At 41.7% G+C, this 20,546-nt stretch overlaps 1 protein-coding gene across 4 annotated transcripts in view; it reads right to left on the bottom strand.

The window, feature by feature from the left end:
• The window catches only part of tec (tec protein tyrosine kinase), a 182,611-nt gene that overhangs the window by 20,088 nt on the left and 141,977 nt on the right, over positions 1-20,546 (bottom strand). For 3 of the 4 annotated variants that reach the window (XM_078547497.1, XM_078547488.1, XM_078547506.1), the window contains exons 10-14: positions 13,026-13,105; positions 6,871-7,004; positions 3,126-3,200; positions 2,144-2,315; positions 1,072-1,288 (exon numbers count right to left, since the gene is read on the bottom strand). In XM_078547497.1, the coding sequence (XP_078403623.1) occupies positions 1,072-1,288; positions 2,144-2,315; positions 3,126-3,200; positions 6,871-7,004; positions 13,026-13,105 (678 nt within the window). The remainder of the gene's footprint in view (positions 1-1,071; positions 1,289-2,143; positions 2,316-3,125; positions 3,201-6,870; positions 7,005-13,025; positions 13,106-20,546) is intronic. The other variant, XM_078547480.1, reaches the window with a different exon arrangement.

The raw sequence follows: 20,546 nt of genomic DNA on the forward strand, positions 1-20,546 counted from the left end.
ATATTCTATGTATTGGAATTCGCTGCTGGAAATAGTTAGCAAATTCTGTTACCTTGTGTCCATAGTGACAGACAATTTGTCTCTTGATGTAGAACTTGATACATGCATATGGAAAGCAGTTACCGCCTTTGGCCAACTCATAAAATGTACATGGAATAATGTCAAGTGGACTCTTAGGACCAAAGATGCTGGTTTATGGGGCCTGTGTTCTCAGCACCTTGTTGTATTGCTGTGAAACATGGATGACTTATAGCTATCAAGAAAGGAAGCTCAACAACTTTGATCTTTGTTGTTTGCAGCACATTCTGGGCATCTCATGGAAGGACAAAATCACAATTATGGTTGTCTTGTCAAAGAAGTATGTTGGCGCTCATCAAGCAGAGGTGGTTTTGCTCTCTTGGACATGTTGGCAGAATGGAAGGTGGTCGCATAGCTAAGGATATTTTATATGGTGAGGCAGCCTGAGCCAGACAACCAGTAGAACGCCCAAAGCTCCCCTACAAGAATGCAAGCAAGTGTGACATGAAGGCCCTAAACATTGATTCTCTGACTTGGGAAACACTAGCTGACGACAGTGGAAATTGGTGACCTAACTGTGGGCTGGCATGTGCATGACGATCGGCCATCAGTGGTTACAACCGCCACCAACACCGAAAACAACCCATAACACCAGCAGATAACCACTTCATATGTGGTACCTGTGGCAGAACCTGCTTCTCAGACTTTCTTCAAAAGTACACCATAAGAAGCTCCTCAATGGATTTATTTGCTGCATGTCCATTATTGTCATTATCTTATGCAGGTGGAAGATATCCTATGAAAAATGTAATGAAAATCAAGCCCAAAATATTTTTAAAAACGCAAGAAAAAGTGCCATAGATGAAAATAAATAACCCTTTTACAATCACCAACATTAGAATCAAACATTATATACATCTTTTTTGAAAAAGTGCTGTTTCGTTATGTCGTATGTTTCCATTCTACTATCATAAAGCCTAATTTTGCATTAGGTCCTGGAGGTCCAAAGAACTTCCTGGTTTAAATCTGCAATATTTTAACTAAAAGAATTACCAGATCTCTATGGATGAATCCATTTGCCTCCAAATATGACATGCCATCGCACACATCCTGGCACATGCTTAGTAACATTTCGTTGTTTAACTGGCCTCTTCTTTGTCGGAGGTAGTTCAGCAGACAACCAAGTTCCATAAATTCAGTTACTATATATATTGGTTTCTGCTGCGTGCAAACTCCATATAATTGCACTAATTTAGGATGAGATAATTTCCTACAGACAAATGAATCATGTCAGTGCAATTTTGACTCTTGAAAACATGCAATATATTTTCCATCACTATCATTACACTTGTGGAACACTAGATTTGTTTTCGAGCATTAGCAAGTTGAATACCAAAGAGTAATTATGCAAGATACATATATGCCTATAATTTAATTTGCATTGTTTATTTATTTCTTTACACCTTTTTCTGCATTTTTATTTACCACTGTCCCTTAAGATCTCTAGTTCATGCTGGGTATACCTCAAAGGTCTATCTTGAATGCCTCATCCAGCTTCTTATTATTCATATGCAAGCCTTGGCAGGGAGTGTTGAAAAACTATTCAGCATTAACAATAGAGCTAGGATTTTGGCATTGTTAAGCTTTATCCTGGAGTATTTCTTCAACTCCAAATTTATGGCTACAATCTTTAAACTTTATAATGACACACACACGTTATATAAAGTGTTTTGTTACTTTTATAAAACTTGAAAATTTTCTCCCTTCTTCCTTCCTAAAAGTAGACACCTTTTTTTCGAGCGGAGCTCCATAGCACTTCACGTCCTCAGATATCTTGTCCAAATAGTATAGTCCATGTACAAGTTTAAAAAATGGATGTTAGCACTGTGGGAGGCATCAATGCTGAGTCCAATTCTGGCCTCATAAGCTACCCATACACAGGTTCACCTGATAGTTATCAAAAACAAGAAGTCTGGCTGATTTTCACCTGCAATTGTAGGACTCTGTCTGAGACAACTAACTTAGCATAGACTTGGAATTAAATGTGGGACGTTAACAGTCTCTATGGTTCAACAACTTACTGAACCATAAGGAAAGCATCAGAAATTGATGTGCTGTCACTCACATCATGATTTTAGCTTCTTCTATGAAATCCTCTTCATACATTGCACCTTCGCGAATTGCTTTAATTGCTACTTTGTGTTGAGCCCGCCACTTTCCTAAACGCACCACTCCAAACTGTCCACTTCCCAGCTCTTTCATAAACGTTATATCAGATGGATTGATTTCCCATTTATCTGCGTAAGCAATCATTAAACATGTTCAATGATGTAAACTGAACAGAAATTTTCAAAGCTATGATAAAGAAATTAACTTACTTAAAATAATGTGCATCAATATAACTTTAACTTTGCCAATGTTCACTGCCTTAGTCAAAGCGCTGACATTTGTCAAAAAAGATTGTTATAACAATGCATAAGACATAGAGAACATGTAAATAATAGGGAATAGTATTTGAAGAAATAAAAGTGGGTTGTATATTTCTGTTACAAATATTAGCTGATTTCCAGACACAAAAAGGCAATACTTTGTAAAGCAAAAGCATTCAAAGTATTTTAAATCATGCTAAAATTTACATTTCCATGTAACCTGTAACAGCAAGGCCTGAAAAAGTGTGTACTTTAATACTTGATCTAAACAAATATATTTCAAGATGATTATTTATTTTTCAAGTTCAGATATGGCAACATGACGGTAAGAGCGCATATATTTCAATGGAACATTTTCTGAGTAGAAAATCAAAAATTCTGGCTCTTCAAAGATTACAAAAAGTGAAGTCAAATGAAAGATTACTAAGGAAGCAAATCAGAAGGTAGCAGCATTCAAGTTAATCAACAGCACCTAGCTCTGGTTCAAAAAATAGTCTGGGTTCTGTTTGCATTCCTATCAACTGAATTGGATCAAATGATTTGCAAATTTTTAACTAAAGCTTCAACCGACAGAAAAAGAATATAGCATTAGCTGAATGTTAGCAACTGAGAATGCTTTACAATTTAAAAAAGATCTAGCAGTTTCTGGGTTACTGCAAAATTAGGCAGTTACATTACCATAGCTAAAGCCAGCAGTTGTAGGTGCAGATCGTCCTTTACGGCCGACTGGATATCGCAGTCGTGTGACAAGACCTAAGACAATACTTCATGATGTTAATCAATGCATTACTTCAACATGCATTCATCTACTTTTATTCAGTACCCTGTAATTGTTGTTGGGGCCACAACTTACACATACAACATGCCTAACACCATTTTTAGGCTGGCACCTTGCACACCTTGAGATTGCCAGCTTCTACTTTGGTAGCTGGCACACTACTAGGAAAGATCAGGTGCAGGAGCACATGGTCTTTCAATGTTCATTTCTCATCCGAAAAACAGGAGCAATAATATTTAATTTGTCTCCCTCTATGCCTTTAATTTCTTTTTTTTTTAATATAATGGGACACCTGATGCTACTCACAGTACTTTATCTGTGTTAAGTTTAGTTAAGTATATGTTTACCACTTGCACTTCTACTCCATGCAACTAGTTATAAAACTCAAAACACTAACTGCTTTTCATAGAATCATAGAATGATTACAGCAAAGGAGGCAGCCATTTCACCCATCAAATCAATGCTGGAACTCTGCATGAGCAATTTAGCTAGTCTCCCTTTTTTTTTATTCATTCACGGGACGTGAGCTTCACTGGCTGGGCCAACATTTATTGCCCATCCCTAGGTGCCCCGAGCCCTGCAAACTTTTCCTTTCTGGTGTTTATCCAATTCCCTTTCGAAAGCCACAACTGAATCTGTCTCCGTCATCCCTTCAGGCAGGGCATTTCAGATTGTAACTACTCGAGTGAAAAAAGCGTTTTTACACAGCAATTGTCTTACCAATCACTTTGAATCTATGTCCTCTGGTTTTTCTGCCAAAAGGAACAGTTTCTCCCTACTGTGTTTCAACTTGATTTTAAGTACACTTCTTTGTAGCTATATCCACAGCATTTGCACTTTCAGGAAATTATGTATTGTCTCACCAAGCATTCCCTGTTCCCCTAAGCCCTTTCCCCATCTTTCTCCATCGTCCGCAAGTGCCCAGTGCCTCCCCTCAGACTCACGCGCCCAGCGCCTCCCTGAAAGGCTAAACCAGTACTTTATGCAGGTGTAATATAACTTCCTTGCTTTTCTACTCTATGGGCCAAATTTTTGATCCCAAGTCAGGAGTGCAGAATCAGGGAAATTTTCAACTTCATAAACCTAACTCAGGAAAAAGTGCCCCAAATGTTCCGATTTTCATTCATGGGGTGGGGCTCGGGGGCAGGGGCAAGGGCTAATGGGAGTTGGACCTGCCGACCCCGGAACTGGTGGAGAGGCGGTGGTGGGCAATCAGGTTGTAGATAAAAGATGGGCCAGTAAGGGGAGGTCCTGTTATGAGGCAGTAAGTGTATGAATGGGCTGTTTTAACTTGGGGGAAATGTCATTGAGCAATCAAATGAGTACAAATAATTGTACAACTGGTTCCTCACACAGGAACAGATGGCCCATTGTGCGATTTCCATAGGAAAATATAGTAACTGCTGCCTATTCATATGCAGCACTCCAGCAAGGTGAGTTGTTTGGCACAAGTACACAGAGATCCAAGTGATGATTCATATCTGAATGCTGCACCTATGGTGGGAGACCTGGCACATACCTCTGTGAGGTGAAAGTGACTGCTCTTGACATCAAGGCAGCATTTTACCAAGTTTGGCATCAAGGAGCCCTAGCCCTGGAGTCAATGGGAATCAGGATGAAAACTCCACTGGTTGGAGTCATACCTAGCACAAAGGAAGATGGTTGTGGTTGTTGGAGGTCAATTATCTCACTTCCAGGGTATCACTACAGGAGTTCCTCAGGGTAGTGTCCTAGGCCCAACCGTCTTCAGCTGCCTCATCAATGACCTTCCTTCCATCATAACGTCAGAAGTGGGGATGTTCGCTGATGACTGCACAATGTTCAGCACCATTCGCGACTCCTCAGACACTGAAGCAGTCTATGTCCAAATGCAGCAAGACCTGGACAATATCCAGGATTGGACTGACACGTGGCAAGTAACACTCATGTCACACAAGTGCCAGGCAATGACCATTTCCAATAAGAGAGAATCTGACCATCGCCCCTTGACATTCAATGACATTACCATCACTGAATCCCCCGCTACCAGCATCCTGGGGGTTACCATTGACCAGAAACTGAACTGGGCTAGCCACATAAATACTGTGGCTACAAAGGCAGGTCAGAGGCTAGGAATCCTGCAATGAGTAACTCACCTCCTGACTCCCCAAAGCCTGTCCACCATCTACAAGGCACAAGTCAGGAGTGTGATGGAATACTCTCCACTTGCCTGGATGGGTGCAGCTCCAACAACACTCAAGAAGCTTGACACCATCCAGGACAAAGCAGCCTATTTGATTGGCACTACATCCACAAACATTCACTCCCTCCACCACCGATACACAGTGGCAGCAGTGTGTACCATCTACAAGATGCACTGCAGGAATTCACCAAGGCTCCTTAGACAGCACCTTCCAAACCCACGACCACTACCATTGAGAAGGACAAGGTCAGCAGACAGATGGGAACATCACCACCTGCAAGTTCCCCTCCAAGTCATTCACCATCCTGACTTGGAAATATATCGCCATTCCTTCACTGTCGCTAGGTCAAAATCCTGGAACTCCCTTCCTAACAGTACTGTGGGTGTACCTACACCACATGGACTGTAGTGGTTCAAGGCAGTTCACCATCACCTTCTCAAGGACAATTAGGGGTGGACAATGAATGCTGCCCTAGCCAGCGACGCCCACATCCCATAAATGAATTTTTTAAAATGCTGGCTTTTATGTCCTAGCCACTCCTGTAGGTACACACAGTAGAGATGTGGCTGTCCACAGTGATGCACTGATACATTCAAGAAAACCCCAGCCGTTAACTATGTTTCTCTCTGCCCAAGCTGCTGCGTGTTTGCAGCATTGTGTCTTTTTAATGTAGATTTCCAGCATCTGCTATATTTGGGTTTTGGGTTAGTAATTCTTTCATCGTTGAATCTGAAACATACTGATTGATGAAGCAGTCCCGAATGCATTCTAAAAACTGGTCCCCACTTTGGCCAGAAATATCACCTTTATCTCAGTCTATTTTGAGATGATTAAACTTAGCCAACATTATTGCAAATTTTTCTCAACTGTATACAAAACTCCACTATTATTATATCTTGACTGTTTGGTAGACAGTGATGTACATTGAAAATTGTACAATAGCCTCCCTACTTCTTAACTCTATCCAGATGAATTCTAATGCCATCCCATAGAAAATTGTTATGTTCTGACGCTGTGATAAGATGCTCAATTAATGCTACTCCCCCATTCCATCGTTTTTTTCCTCTATGTACATCCCCTCTAAATGTTGTAACTAAGAATATTAAGTTGCTAGACCACTCCATGCCTATGTCATCTTTCTATATATCATACCCCTCATTTAGTTATTAATGTTACTAACAATTAATCTGATTTCAAAGGTTTTGTTTCATCGCATACATACTCAATCCTGCCTACTCCTTTCAACTCTTCCTCCTTTTGATCTGCTCCTTATTGCTTTCCTGATTGCCTTTCTCTCCCCTCTACCCCATTGCTTTCCTTTCTGCTTACCCATTGCACACCTACACCCCCTACCCCTGATCATATTGTCCAAACTCTCTATCACAGTACTAATTACTAGATACTAGTTCAAAATGATAAACCTGTTAAATCATTACCAACAAGATTTATTTTATTGCAATACCTGCTGCATTATGCTGATGATACTCAATTAATTCAGGAATGTTGTTAAACAGATGTTTTTCTGCCAGATAGAACTGTCTGTGAGGTCCCTGGGTCAGCTTTATGTGATAATGTCGGGTTGATCCATTGCCATCTCTGAAAAAAATCATATTGAAGTTTTAACAAAAATACTTTTTCACCGTTGGTCAATAAAACTGGGGACATTGGCTTATAACTTCTTAGGCAGCCCATTAGACAACAGTGGAGACATTGCTCATTTCATTCTATGAAAAAGTAGAAGTGTTAATAGTTAAAGACCCTCTGGCTATATCATGCCCCTCCATTAAGTTATTAATATTGCTAAATCTAAACTTTGTTTGGAATACTTTGTGCCATCACATACATACCACTGCCTCATTTTTGGAGATAATTTTACTATTTTTAAGTCCATGGAATGAAGGTAATTCATGTGCTCAAAATAGAGAACATAGGTTCTCATCATAGAATCATTGAACGATACATAGCAGGAGGCTTATCATGTCTGTGACGGCTCTTTGCTTGAGCTAGTCACGTAATCTCATTCCCCTACTCTTTCCCCATAGCCTTGCAATATTTTCCCTTCAAGCTTTTATCCAATTCTCTTTTGAATGTTATCATTGGCCACACGACCTATTCCTGCTTCTATTTCTTATTGAATTTGTTTCCACAACCCTTTCAGACAATGAAATCAGATCAAAACAACTCTCAAAATATGTTGCCTTTGGTTCTTTTGCCAATCTTCTTACATCGATATTCTTTGGACACTGAGATTATTTTCTGCAGCATTTCACATTTACATATTATTACAAAGTATTTACAGTGCAATAACAAGCCATTCAGCAAGTCCATGCAAGCTCCAAGCATGCCTCATCCTTCTCTTCTTTCCCGTCTAATGCTTTAAATAGCTTCCCTTTAAATACATCTATGTTATTAATCTCAACTAGTCCCTGTCACAATAAGTCCAACTAAAGTCCAAGTTATAAGTCCAACATTCGAATTACTCATTGGTTGAAGTACAATGGCTTCTCTTTCTGCTCTCACATGGTTATCTCTGGTGTCACCCAAGGATCTATCCTTGGCCCTCTCTAAGTTCTCATTTGCATGCTGCACTTTGGTAACATCCTCTAAAAATACATCAGTTTTCACAGGTACACTAGTGATACCCAATTCTACCTCACCACCATCTTTCTCAACACCTCTGCTGTCCTAAAACTGCCAAATTGCTTGTCCAACATCCAGTACTGAATGTATAGAAATGGCCTCCAATTAAATATTGGGAAGACAAAAGCCATTTTCTTCAGTCCCTGCCGTAACTCCACTTCCGAACCACTGACACCATCCCTCTCCCTGTCAGCTGTCTGAGACTGACCAGACTGTTCGACACTGAGATGAACTTCTGACCACATATTCACACTACCACCAAGTTCCACCTCTAAAACGTCACCCGATTCCACCTCTGGCTCAGCTTATCTAATACTGAAACCCTCATCCATGTCTTTTGTTACAAGTAGACTTCACTATTCTAATGCACTCCTAGCTAGCTTTACATCTCATGGTAAAATAGAATGCATCCCATCTGGATCAGGTGACTTTTCTACTTTGAGTACCGCCAACCTTTTAAGTGCCTCCTCTTTACCTACTTTCATCCTATCCAATATTGCTACTTCCTCCTCCTTTACTGCTACATTGGCAGCACCCTCTTCTCTGGTGAAAACAGATGTAAAGAGGTCATTTAATAACTTCCCCCAAGCTGTCTGCCACCACAAGAAAATGTGTTTTCTTGGCCCCCAAGCAGTCCCACCCATCCTTTGGCTCTCCTTTTACTATGTACGCGTATATAAAAGAGTTTTGCGTTTCTTTTTATGACAGCCAATAATCTATTCTCACTTGCTCTTTGATCAGAAATTCCACTCCCTTTTTGCCTTTTATGATGTTACTATACCGGTCTATATTAGGATAACTGAAGTATCCCATTATCAATGCTCTGCAACTCATGCATCTTTCTGCCATTTGTCTGCAAATTTACTCCTCTATCTCCTCTTTTAGACACTTTTGAGTACTGTCATAGTTCCCCTATTGTTCATTAATTAAATGAACACCATCTTTGGCTCAACTACATCATCCCTCTGCATTGCAACAATAGGTTCTTTATCAATACTGCCTTCCCTCCTCCTTTCATCCTTTCCTACCTTCCCCAAATTCCTTGTAACTGGAATATTAAGTTCCAATTTTCCCCTCATTGAGCCAGGTCTCTGTTATTGCCCTATATTATCAGTCTTATGGGGTAACTTGCACTACAGCTCACCACTCTTATTCACCAATGATCTGAAACCCCAGGCACCAGTTCACACAGAGTAGGAGAAATCTTGGTACAATGTTGAACATTCAGCAAAAACTCTCTGATTTAATGAAGGGTCCCGCTTGAAATCTTAACCCAGCATTGTTTTTGAAATGTTAATTGGCCTGCTGTCAGGTCAATTTCCAGCACTTGTGCTTTTTTTAAAACAAGGGATCCTAGTATAAATCTAAAACATGCTGTTTCTTGAAAATAAACATTTATCTTTTAAATTGCCAGATTGAAGCAGGTTAGTAAAGTGTTTTTATTTGCCAATGAGTGCTGAGTTTTTTTCCTGAGAAAGATGCAGTACTGCCATCTACTGGTTTAAATAGTTAACTGCAAATACATTCCACCTCTCTTAAGATGTCTTAACACAAATGGAAAGATCCACAGCCTTATTGTTTAACCAACACACATTTATTACGCAGTGAAAGATATTAATTGTTTAGAAACATATTTGGCAGAAGACGTGAAAGTAGAACATTATTTGGGCCCGTTTCTATGGCGCTACTAGCAAGGAAAATTGATGAGAGGCCCTCATTATCATAAAATGGGTGGGCTGCCAATGCTATTGATTGGTTGCCTCATATTGGCAAGTGGAACTGGGTTCCCCTGATGCTTTTGAAAGACAGCCCAAGCCTTTTAAAGGTGAACTGCATTGTGGCTGCAAGCAATTTGCATTCAGCTTGTGGAAATGGCAGTCAGAAGACAGCTGGAAAAGCCCAGCAGCTTTTAAGCTGCTGCATTCGAGCTGTTATTGGAGGAGGTGGACACGAGAATGGACATTGTCTTCTTCCCACAGAAAGACCTCAAAGTGCTCATCTGCAGTGGGCAGAGATTTTCTGAGCAGGTCAGCACCAGGAGACCATCTCACAGAGAATGTTCCACTAATCCAAACAAGTGAGCAGCAGCCTAAAAGGTAAAAGCAAAATACTGCGGATGCTGGAGTTCCAAAGAGTCATATTGGTCTTGAACCGTTAACTCTGTTTCTCTCTCCACAGATGCTGCCAGACCTGAGGAGCTTTTCCAGCACTCTGTTTTTATTGCAGCCTAAATGGCGTTGCATGGGCCTTCTTGTAATATATACCCCGTGTGTGGCTACACAAAAAAATTAAAAGGCACTGTGCATTGGAAAAACTGGCTGCACAGACATTTTGAAGGGAACACTACCCACAGATTTGGCTGCAATGCCACAAGAAGTTTAATGACGTGATTGATGAAAGGCTCCCAACTCAAATCCTGCTTTATTCTCTACTTAACCCTGCCCTGTAATTCCAGCACTAAACACTTCCCTGTCCGATTCCCAAAACTCTCCTCTCATGATTGCAGCATAATGCACTCCACCTCTTTCCGCTCCTGATCCCACACTCTACACTTGCTACTCTTCCGTTATTTTCCTTATTCGTCATACCTCCGTCACCCTTCACACACCAGCATCATTAGGCTCCCTTAACATGCACATCCTCAAAGTATCTCAATGTGCAACCATTAACATTCTCCCTTCTTTCTTGCAGAAGCACATAAGCAATGAGAGAGAGGTGAAGACAGAAAGGTGGAGGGCCACCATTACCATCCTCGTCCCAGTTGAGGTGGTCATGGAGATTGCAAGGATGGGTCATATCAGATGTACGGTGAGGCTGGAGGATGCATCCTACAGAGTTCTTGGCCATCTTGCTCCCTTTCTCTCCTCACTGAAACACCACCATCACACATTACGTGTGGCAAAATGCAGATGTTTTTATGAACAGCCATTCATCTATCTCTATCTTCAAGCTCTGTTCCATTTTACATGAAGGTAGAGCCCCAGTGTTTGGGAAGCTGGAAGAGGGTTTCACCCATAAAGACAGTGGGCAGAATCTTCTGGCTGGTGTGTGGGTGGCAGAGCCTGCACGCCAGTGCTTAAAATATCCCGACGTCAGCGCGCGGCATCGCGATATTTCAGTCGGCGGGCAAACGCCCGCCATTAATTAAAGGCCTCGTTAAGGCCCTTAACTTGCCAACTGTTGACAATTTTGAGGGGCCCGTGCGAACTTCGGCTCGGCGCACGGGCCCAACGGGCAGGCGGGTAGGTGATTTTTTAACAAACCTCATCCAGTGGCGATAGCAGTTTTACAAAAATATTTAATAAAGTTTTTGTTTATTTCATTAACATGTCCCATCTCGTGTGACATTTTCACGAGGGGGACATGTTAATGAATTTTTTATTGTTCTATTTTTTATATTTGCCAGCCTTTCAGCGATCTCCCTGAGGCAGCACTTTGCCTCAGGGAGATGAGTGCTCTTTCACACGCATGCACGAAAGAGCGCACTCTGACAGTTGGGGAATCCCTCCCCTCCCGCACAGGAAGCGCATAGCGCTTCCCGTCGGGCGGCACGCTGGGCAGGCCTTAATTGGCCCACCCACCGCCGAGCTAGTGGGGCTCGCCCGCCCTTCAAGGGCAAAATTCTGCCCAGTGTCACAACCATTACTGAGCAAGCACCAGCTCAGAGGCTGGGGCCCTGGCTACTTTCCACTCAGCTGGCACAATTCAATCTCAATGGCAGAACGGCTGCAAAATTTTAAATGGAAATTATGTTCTCTACAAATTGAGTTTCTGCGGTCTTTTCTGTTAGTTTATTATACACTGCGCTAGAAGCCAACCTACCCACAAAGCTGGCTGTGGCCCCAGGATGAATTAATCACTTTTGAAGGAATATTTTAATTGTGCTTATTTGCAGGCCTTTGAGTAGGCTCCAAAACTTAAGTTTTTCCTTTCAGGCACTAATAGGCATGTTTTAAAAGCTTCCAAAAGTTTTGAATTACAAAGGAACTGACTACTGTACTTCAACATAACTAGCAAATGGTCATGTATATATTTTTTTTAAAAGCCATTTTCAGTCATTTAAAATCAGGTTAACCCCACAGGTGGTAGATTGACACCGTGATCAAATTGCTAATTTTTTGTGATGAACCCATTTTCAGCTGTATTTATCAGTTCTGGACCGCCACCATTTTAGATAGTGGGACCACTATGACAGCCTGGATTTAATCCTTCAATCTAGCACAGTTGGGAAAAGATTGTTGACCAACTGTCTGGTCCCTTAATAACACCTCCTTAATTAGTTTGGAGTCAACTTTTGGTTGATTATGCCCCTATGAAGCACCTTGCAATGTTTTACATCAAAGGTGCTGTATAAATACAAGTTGTCATTGTGGTCATAGATATGAAAGATAGCAAGTTTATGTTTACTGTTGCCTATTAGCTCAACCTAATAGTAACATGTAGACCTACAAAAACTACACCATTTGCCAAGATGTCAATACACAAAATTACATCATGTTCCCCTGCCCCACAATCATGAATTTATGCGAACAGAAAGCCTGTAAGAATCAAATCCATAATTCCCAAATTCACAAACCATGAGAGAAATAAAGGAAAACGTTCTCTCGTTAAAAAAATAAAGTACGACAGAAATGGGGCTATCCCTCAATGCTGTAACAGCTAATTATACAATGGCCAGGATTTTCCAGCCCCGCGGTGGCAGGAGCTGCGACGGTGGATGCGGCCGGCCAGACAGAAGTCCATTGACTTTCAGCAGGACCGAAGATCCCGGCTGCGGGTGAGGCTGGAAAATCCCAGTCTATGTCGCGAACAAATTTAATCAGACAGTCTGAGACCATCTCAAACAAGTGGCTTGAAGCCAGTTCAACACCTTCTAGTGGCTAAGCTCACTGGAATCTAGTAGGGAAGGAAGAAAATGCTTTTATATTTAAAACATTAAACAGGATAACCAAAAACAAAATAATAGCATAAGCTCACCCTCCAAATTTGGTGTAAAGAGATACTGTATACATTCCAGGTTGGCTGGAATCTCTCACAATAAAGCTTCCCTCTTTATCCTGTAAAGTAAATTAAATAAAGATTAAAACTTTTACAAAAGTAATATTCTACCAAAATAACTGGAAAAAATTCAAGGTTTAGTTGCTTCACTGAAAATTTCTTCATGTTAATGCTACTAAAAGTTGTGCCACAGGTTAGTAAGGTCATTAAAAAGAACAAACCAATCACTTGGCTTTATTCCTAGCGAGATAGAATTGAAAACCTGCACTGAATCTTAGACCACACATATAGTATTCCATACAATTCTGGTCTTTATATTATAAAACTGATATAAAGGCATGAGGGACGGTACAGAGAAAATTTACAAAATGACACCAGAAATATGCGGGTATACATATCAGGAAAGGAGCACCAGGCTGGGTCTCTTTTCTCTTGAAAAAAGACTGAGGGATGACCTAATAGAGGTTTTAAAATTATGAAAGGTTTTGATAGGGTGAATGCAAAGAACATTTTTACGCTTCTGGGGAAGACCACAACTATAGGTCATTTACACAAGACATTCACCAAGAAACCCAATAGGGAATTCAGAAGAAACTTCTTTCTCCAACCAGTGCTGAGAACGTGGAACTTGTTAACCACAGGGAACGGTTGAAGTAAATAGTATAGATGCATTTAAGCGGAAGCTAGGCATGGGGGAAGAGCTAAGAGAATTGTGATAGTAGATATAGATGAGGAGAGATGGGAGGAGGCTTGACAGTGCATAAACTCTTGACATGGACTGATTTGGCTGAATGCCTGTTTCTGTGGCATATATCCTTTGTATTCCTATGTATGAATAAACTGAAGTCTGAAGAGGCACTAAAGCAATAGTAACTATTGTGTCAGCCTTGGTTCAGGGGCAGCGCGCACAGATCTTTGAATCAGAGCTTGTGGGCTCAAAGTCCCATTGCAAAGACTTGAGTACATAATCCTGGCTGGCAATTCAGTGCTGTACTGACAGGGGTGGCAAATTTTGGGTGAGATATTAAACTAAGGGCGGGATTTTTAGGTTGGCGATCGTATGGGCACGATCGGTGGGTCTGGGGCAGTCAGACCGTTGACAGCGATCGGCTCCCGACCGCGATATCATGCTGGCTGGCCAATTAACGGCCAGCCAGCGTGAAGCGTGCACTGAAAAGCTCAGCGTTGCTGAAGTGGGGGCGGGAAGAGGGTGGAATCTGATGTATGCATGGGCGAAGGCAAGCGCTGAATGAAATTTCCCTGAAGGCAGAGAGCTGCCTCAAGGGGCTGATGACTTTAAAACCAATAAATAAAGTTCTCAAAATCCAGAAAAAAATGTCCACGCATCACAATCAGTCACCAGAACATATACATGATTTTAATTCCTCTCTGGCCACGGGGGAGGCGCCAGAGGACTGGAGAACAGCTAATGTGGTTCCACTATTTAAGGAGGGTTGTAGAGATAAGCCAGGGAACTACAGGCCAGTGAGTCTCACGTCAGTGGTAGGGAAACTATTGGAGAAAATTATGAAGGAGAGAATCTATCTCCACTTGGAAAGGCAAGGTTTGATCAGGGATAGTCAGCATGACTTTGTCAGAGGGAGGTCAAGCCTAACAAATTTGGTTGAAATTTTTGAGGTGGTTACCAGGTGTGTAGATGAGGGTAGTGCAGTTGATGTAGTTTAAATGGATTTCAGCAAAGCCTTTGACAAGGTCCCACATGGGAGACTTATAAAGAAGGCAAATGCACATGGGATACAGGGTAATTTGATAAGGTGGATTCAAAATTGGCTTAGTTGTAGGAGACAGAGGGTGATGACAGAAGGATGCTTTAGTGGCTGGAAGCCAGTGTCCAGTGGCGTACCACAGGGATCTGTGCTGGGTCCCCTATTTGTCATTTATATAAATGACATAGATGACTATGTGGGGGGTTAGGATAAGTAAATTTGCGGACGATACAAAGATTGGCCGGGTGGTTAACAGTGAGGTTGAGTGTCTTGGACTACAGGAAGATATAGATGGGATGGTCAAATGGTCAGATAAGTGGCAGATGGAATTTAACCCAGAAAAGTGTGAGGTGATACACTTTGGAAGGAGTAATTTGACAAGGAAGTATTCAATGAATGGCATGACACTAGGAAGTTCAGAGGAACAAAAAGATCTTAGCGTGTGTGTCCATAGATCTCTGAAGGCGGAGGGGCATGTTAGTGGGGTGGTGAAAAAGGCATATGGGACACTTGCCTTTATCAATTGAGGCATGGATTACAAAAGTAGGGAGGTCATGTTGGAGTTGTATAGAACCTTGATGAGGCCACAGCTGGAGTACTGTGTGCAGTTCTGATTCCCACATTATAGGAAGGATGTGATTGCACTGGAGGGGGTGAAGAGGAGATTCACCAGGATGTTGCCTGGGATGAAACATTTAAGTTATGAAGAGAGGTTGGATAGACTTGGGTTGTTTTCGTTGGAGCAGAGAAGGCTGAGGGGTGACCTGATCGAGGTGTACAAGGTTATGAGTGGCATGGACAAGGTGGATAGGGAGCAGCTGTTCCCCTTAGTTGAAGGGTCAGTCACAAGGGGACACAAGTTCAAGGTGAGGGGCAGGAGGTTTGGGGGGGATGTGAGGAAAAACTTTTTTACCCAGGAGGTGATGACGGTCTGGAATGCGCTGCCTGGGAGGGTGGTGGAGGCGGGTTGCCTCACATCCTTTAAAAAGTACCTGGATGAGCACTTGGCATGTCATAACATTCAAGGCTATGGGCCAAGTGCTGGTAAATGGGATTAGGTAGGTAGGTCAGGTGTTTCTCACGTGTCAGTGCAGACTCGATGGGCCGAAGGGCCTCTTCTGCACTGTGTGATTCTGTGATGATGAAAATTCTGTCCATACATTTTTATTTTTTTTATTTAATAACAGAAACCTCAACCCTCCCTTGAATGAGGTTTGTTGAAAAATGCAAAGGCCGCCTGGCCGATTCGCCCATCTGCCAACCATAAGGTTGAATGGGTCACAAAAAAATCAGAGACAATTCTAACTTTAATTCCCTTAATTGGCCTCTTAATTGTCAGTGGGCACGCTTCCGACTTTTGTGTGCGCCTGCCGACTGAAATATTGCGCGAGTGCGGGATGAAATCAGGATGCTCGCCCGATGTCATCCCGTGTGTTTTCGTGGCCAATCAGGTTGGGCGCATGTCCGCATGCCAACCTAAAAATTCTGGCTTAAGGCTCTGTCTGCACCCTTAAGTAAAAGGCCCAAGAACATTCTATGAAGAGCAGAGGAGTTCACCTGCTGTCCTGGTGAATATTTATCCCTCAACCAACACCTATAAACGACAATCTAGTCGTTATTGCACTGCTGTTTGCGGAAGCTTGCAGTGCACAATTTGGCAGTCGTATTATCTACGTTACATAAATCACAGACAAGGCCATCTCTGATCACTTCCTTGTAACACTTCCCACCCATACCCCCTTCTACATTCCAAACCTATCTCCCCTCTGTCTGCCCCTGGAAAAAACACCTGCCACCATCCTGACCCCTTCAATTGCACTTGCAAAATGTTGACAGCTGTCAACCATCCAGCCTTTAGGCCCTCAGTTTGCCTTGACATTTCTCTATTCCACCATCTCATCACCTGTTTACTTTCCCCTGACTTCTTGCTAATGCAAACACAGGAGATGCAATACCTGTCCGTTTACTTTTCTTAAAGCATTGTCCAGCATCCCAAATTGGAATGGCAATTTATCTGTACTTCCTCAAACCTAGTATATTGATCCACTGCTTACCATGTGATCTCCCAATGTTGGGAAGACCAAATCCAGATCAGATGACTGCTTTCCCAATATTTTCATTATGCCCATGAGCTCTCTGTTGCTTACTGCTTCAATTCCACATACAACTCCCATTCTAACCTTTCCACCTTCTGCCCTCCACACTATTTCAACAAACCCTAATACAAGTTCGAGGAACAGCACTTTATCTTTCAATTGGGTACTTTGCAACTCTCTGGCCCTAATGTTGAGTTTAATAACTTTAGATCCTTTTTTTTAGGGCAGCAGATGCTGATATACAGGATGGGTGTGGTGCAGTGGCTGGAATTTGGGATGGGAGCCCTCTTGTGCAGTACCAACAGGCAATCTGCACCCTTGGTATCAGCATATTTCCTCCCTCTCAGACTCCTTTTTGTCAGCTTCTCCTGTTTCCATTTCAGGCTACCCTTACTCCTGAACAGATCATTTTTAAATTTTATTTTCCAATTATGCTTCTCCCTATCACCTCATGTTAATATCCCATCAGCCACTTAGCTACCTTCTGCTTTGCTTTTAGTCACTTTACAGCTTATTTTACATATGTGCATGTATTTTGCTCCCTCTTCCTGTTCCTTTTTAAGCACTGTTCATCGTAAACAAAAATCCATAACTGATTTCAAGACTACATTAAAATTTTAATTGGTCATAAACTGGTTCATAGCTTCTGCAAAGCCAGTTGATTACAAAGCTGAGATCATTAGCGTTGCACAACAGGCACATGTTTCACACCTTGAATCACTCAATCATAGATAAACTGCGTGAGGTGCGAAATACATGTAAGGACATTGATGCTGCTGTCACTCCTGCTTATTTCTTGTGTTCTCAACATAATACAAGAATTAAGCTAGACGTAAGGCAAAAGGGTTTAAGAACAGAGTTACAAAGTGTTGAGCCACAGAGACTGATTGTTCTGCCTTCAGTGTCAAATTCAGGGAGAAAGGAAGTGAAAGAACACAGTTAGAACAGTGGGGGGCTAGAGAAAGTAGCAACATAATGTTAAAACACATCTTTGGAAATTGCTGTTATCTGCAATCTACCCTTCTTCCTTTGGTTCTCAAAGAATTAAAATCAGCACGTAAAAGACAGAGTTCAAAACAACATGATCTGTTGTCATATGTCAGCTAAGTTTTGTGAAATAAGAATTCATGTCAGAAAAGCCTCACATAAAAAAAATACAAAGTTAATGTTTAGCAATTTAATTCTGCCAAATCTGTATGTACCTAAGTTACTGCAAACATTGCATCATAATTGGATGATGTACTGAACAACCACCCACGTATATCCTCACCCACCTACAATCTAATGGAAAATAACACCTCTGTTAAATGTATAACTGTATTCAAAAGATGTATTCAAAAGATAGGAAAAATATTCACTGGCTCACATTCAAGACTATTTCATCTAAAGTCTGTTGTGGTACAAAAAGCAATTTGGAAAAATATGGTTGACTGTTTCCAAGACATTTTAGAACTGATGAGTATAACAACATTTTGCACAACTCTAAGATAAATTTCACTTCAGCAGCCTCCACATTCTAATTTTGGAAAACAACAAGGCCCTCTAAGATTGCTTCAAGCCGGAGCTTCGTGCTCCCCGATTTATTTTTCCTAATTGGATAAGTACACACAGCATCTAGTGGAATGGATCTCCAATTTTCCACACGTTTGTCTTATAAACTGGCATACAAGGTCTAAAGGAGGCAAATTTGTCTCCATAATTCATGAACACTAATTCACAACTGCCATTCAGTGATTTTTTTTTTTTTGTAATGAAATGAATGGAAGGAGAAGCTCAGTTCCGGGTCAGGTAGCACACTGAGGATCAACAGTCAGTGGCATTTAGATGCTGGCAAAGGAATGGCTTTGTTGTTGCTGGCACGGTAGAAATTATGTTTCATTCACGTTAAATATTAGCCCAGGGAGTTAGCAGCTGCTGCAATAGATTTATAGCAACACAGGAGCAGAGCTGGATGTGTCAGTGTACACGTGAAAGTTGACCAATGATTTTGGATGATATTGCCAAACGGCAGCATGTAAATAATGAAGGCGAGAACACCGCTGGGGATACACCCCAGACGACCATCAGTCAGAGAAGAAGGAAGCTTTGAAAAGATAATGGGTGGGATTCAGTCGGTCAAATGGGGGTCTTGCCCATCGACCTGAGAACCGGTAGGGAACCCCGTCAGGTCCATGGGGAAGGCTCGATGGTATTAAGTGCTCTTCATGCCCTTTAATGGCCACTGTCAAGCCTTCCTAGCATTCAGGATCCTCATCGCTGGGGATGGGGATTGTGGGTTGGTAGTGGATGCAGGGTGGGGTGGGGTGGAGGTTGGAATCGAAAGTAAGGACAGGCAGATGCCTTTTAGTGGCCAACACCCATACCCATGGTGCCAGGTCCCTCAATCCAGAATGGAATGCTTAATAATGAGGGACCCTACCCCCAGCCAACGCGGAAGGCTGCTAGCAATTTGACGGGATTTGCTGGGCAGACTTTGAGAGGCTCCCATGTAATCCCTGAACCACCAATGGATTGTGGTGGGCTCAGGGATAATGGGTGTCATTGACTCATTAATGAGCCTAATTGACAACCCGCCGCCAGTGGCTGAGAATCTCATGTCATTCCCATCCCTCCTCCAATTTAATTGGGGAGGTTTCACAGCTGCCAGAGGTGTGATGCAAGGCGCCTCCAGCAATTAATTGGGCCCAGTCACTGTGGTTGTACCGTGACGGGCTAGATTAAATTTTTATCTAATATCTGTCACTTTTTAGATGCAAAATAATACTTTAATACTCTTGAAAATTTTATTATTATTCATCCTGGCTACATAGGGATTAAGAGCGAAAATTCAGAAAGAGTATTTTCTGAACATGTTGCATATATCTAGAAAGTTGAGTCAGAACACCATTGGCTCATATTGCCATGCATCCTTCTCCAGTTGGGACAATGAAGAGACTGCAGATCTCTTCTTGTAGATTTATCGTTGTAGATATTTCCCAATTAGCAGACAGAAGGGTCAATTTAAGTAGATCAGAAAAGCCTCAGTGAGCATTTCCCTGCACTGGCTCTTCTTAACTGAGAAAATCCAGACTTTGTAACTCTTATTGAGTTGTTGTTAAAGATAGCTCTAGGTCATAAATCATCATCCTTTCTAGTTTCTTAAAATGTACAAAGCACGTGTAAGTGATTTATAAATACTGTAAACTCAAGTTACAACCCAGAAATTGTAATATGTTTTCAGGGGAGGTGGTGGCATAGTGATATTGTTACTTGATTGTAATCCAGAGACCCAGGGTAATGGCTCTGGAGACCCAGGTTCAAATCCCACTGGGGCAGATGGTGGAATTTGAATTCAATAAAAAATCTGGAATGAAGAGTATGAAGATAGGTTTTTATGACAATCGACATCTGGTTCACTAATCCGCTGTCCTTAGCCATCGAGACTTTTTATTATTCAATAAAATCATGGCTGATCTGATTGTGGCTTTAACTCCACTTTCCTCCCTGCCCCCCATAACCTTTGACACACTTTTCAATCAAAAATCTATCTAATTCAGCTTTGGATAAATTCAACAACCAGCCTCCACTGCTCTCTGTGGAAGAGAATACCAAAGGCTAATGACCCGCAGAAGAAATTCTTCTTTATCTCCATCTTAAATCCATCTGGTTTAAATATTGCAATGAAGTGTTTATTTTAA

Source organism: Cetorhinus maximus, chromosome 1, assembly GCF_964194155.1.
Source record: "Cetorhinus maximus chromosome 1, sCetMax3.hap1.1, whole genome shotgun sequence".
NCBI classification, from domain to species: domain Eukaryota; kingdom Metazoa; phylum Chordata; class Chondrichthyes; order Lamniformes; family Cetorhinidae; genus Cetorhinus; species Cetorhinus maximus.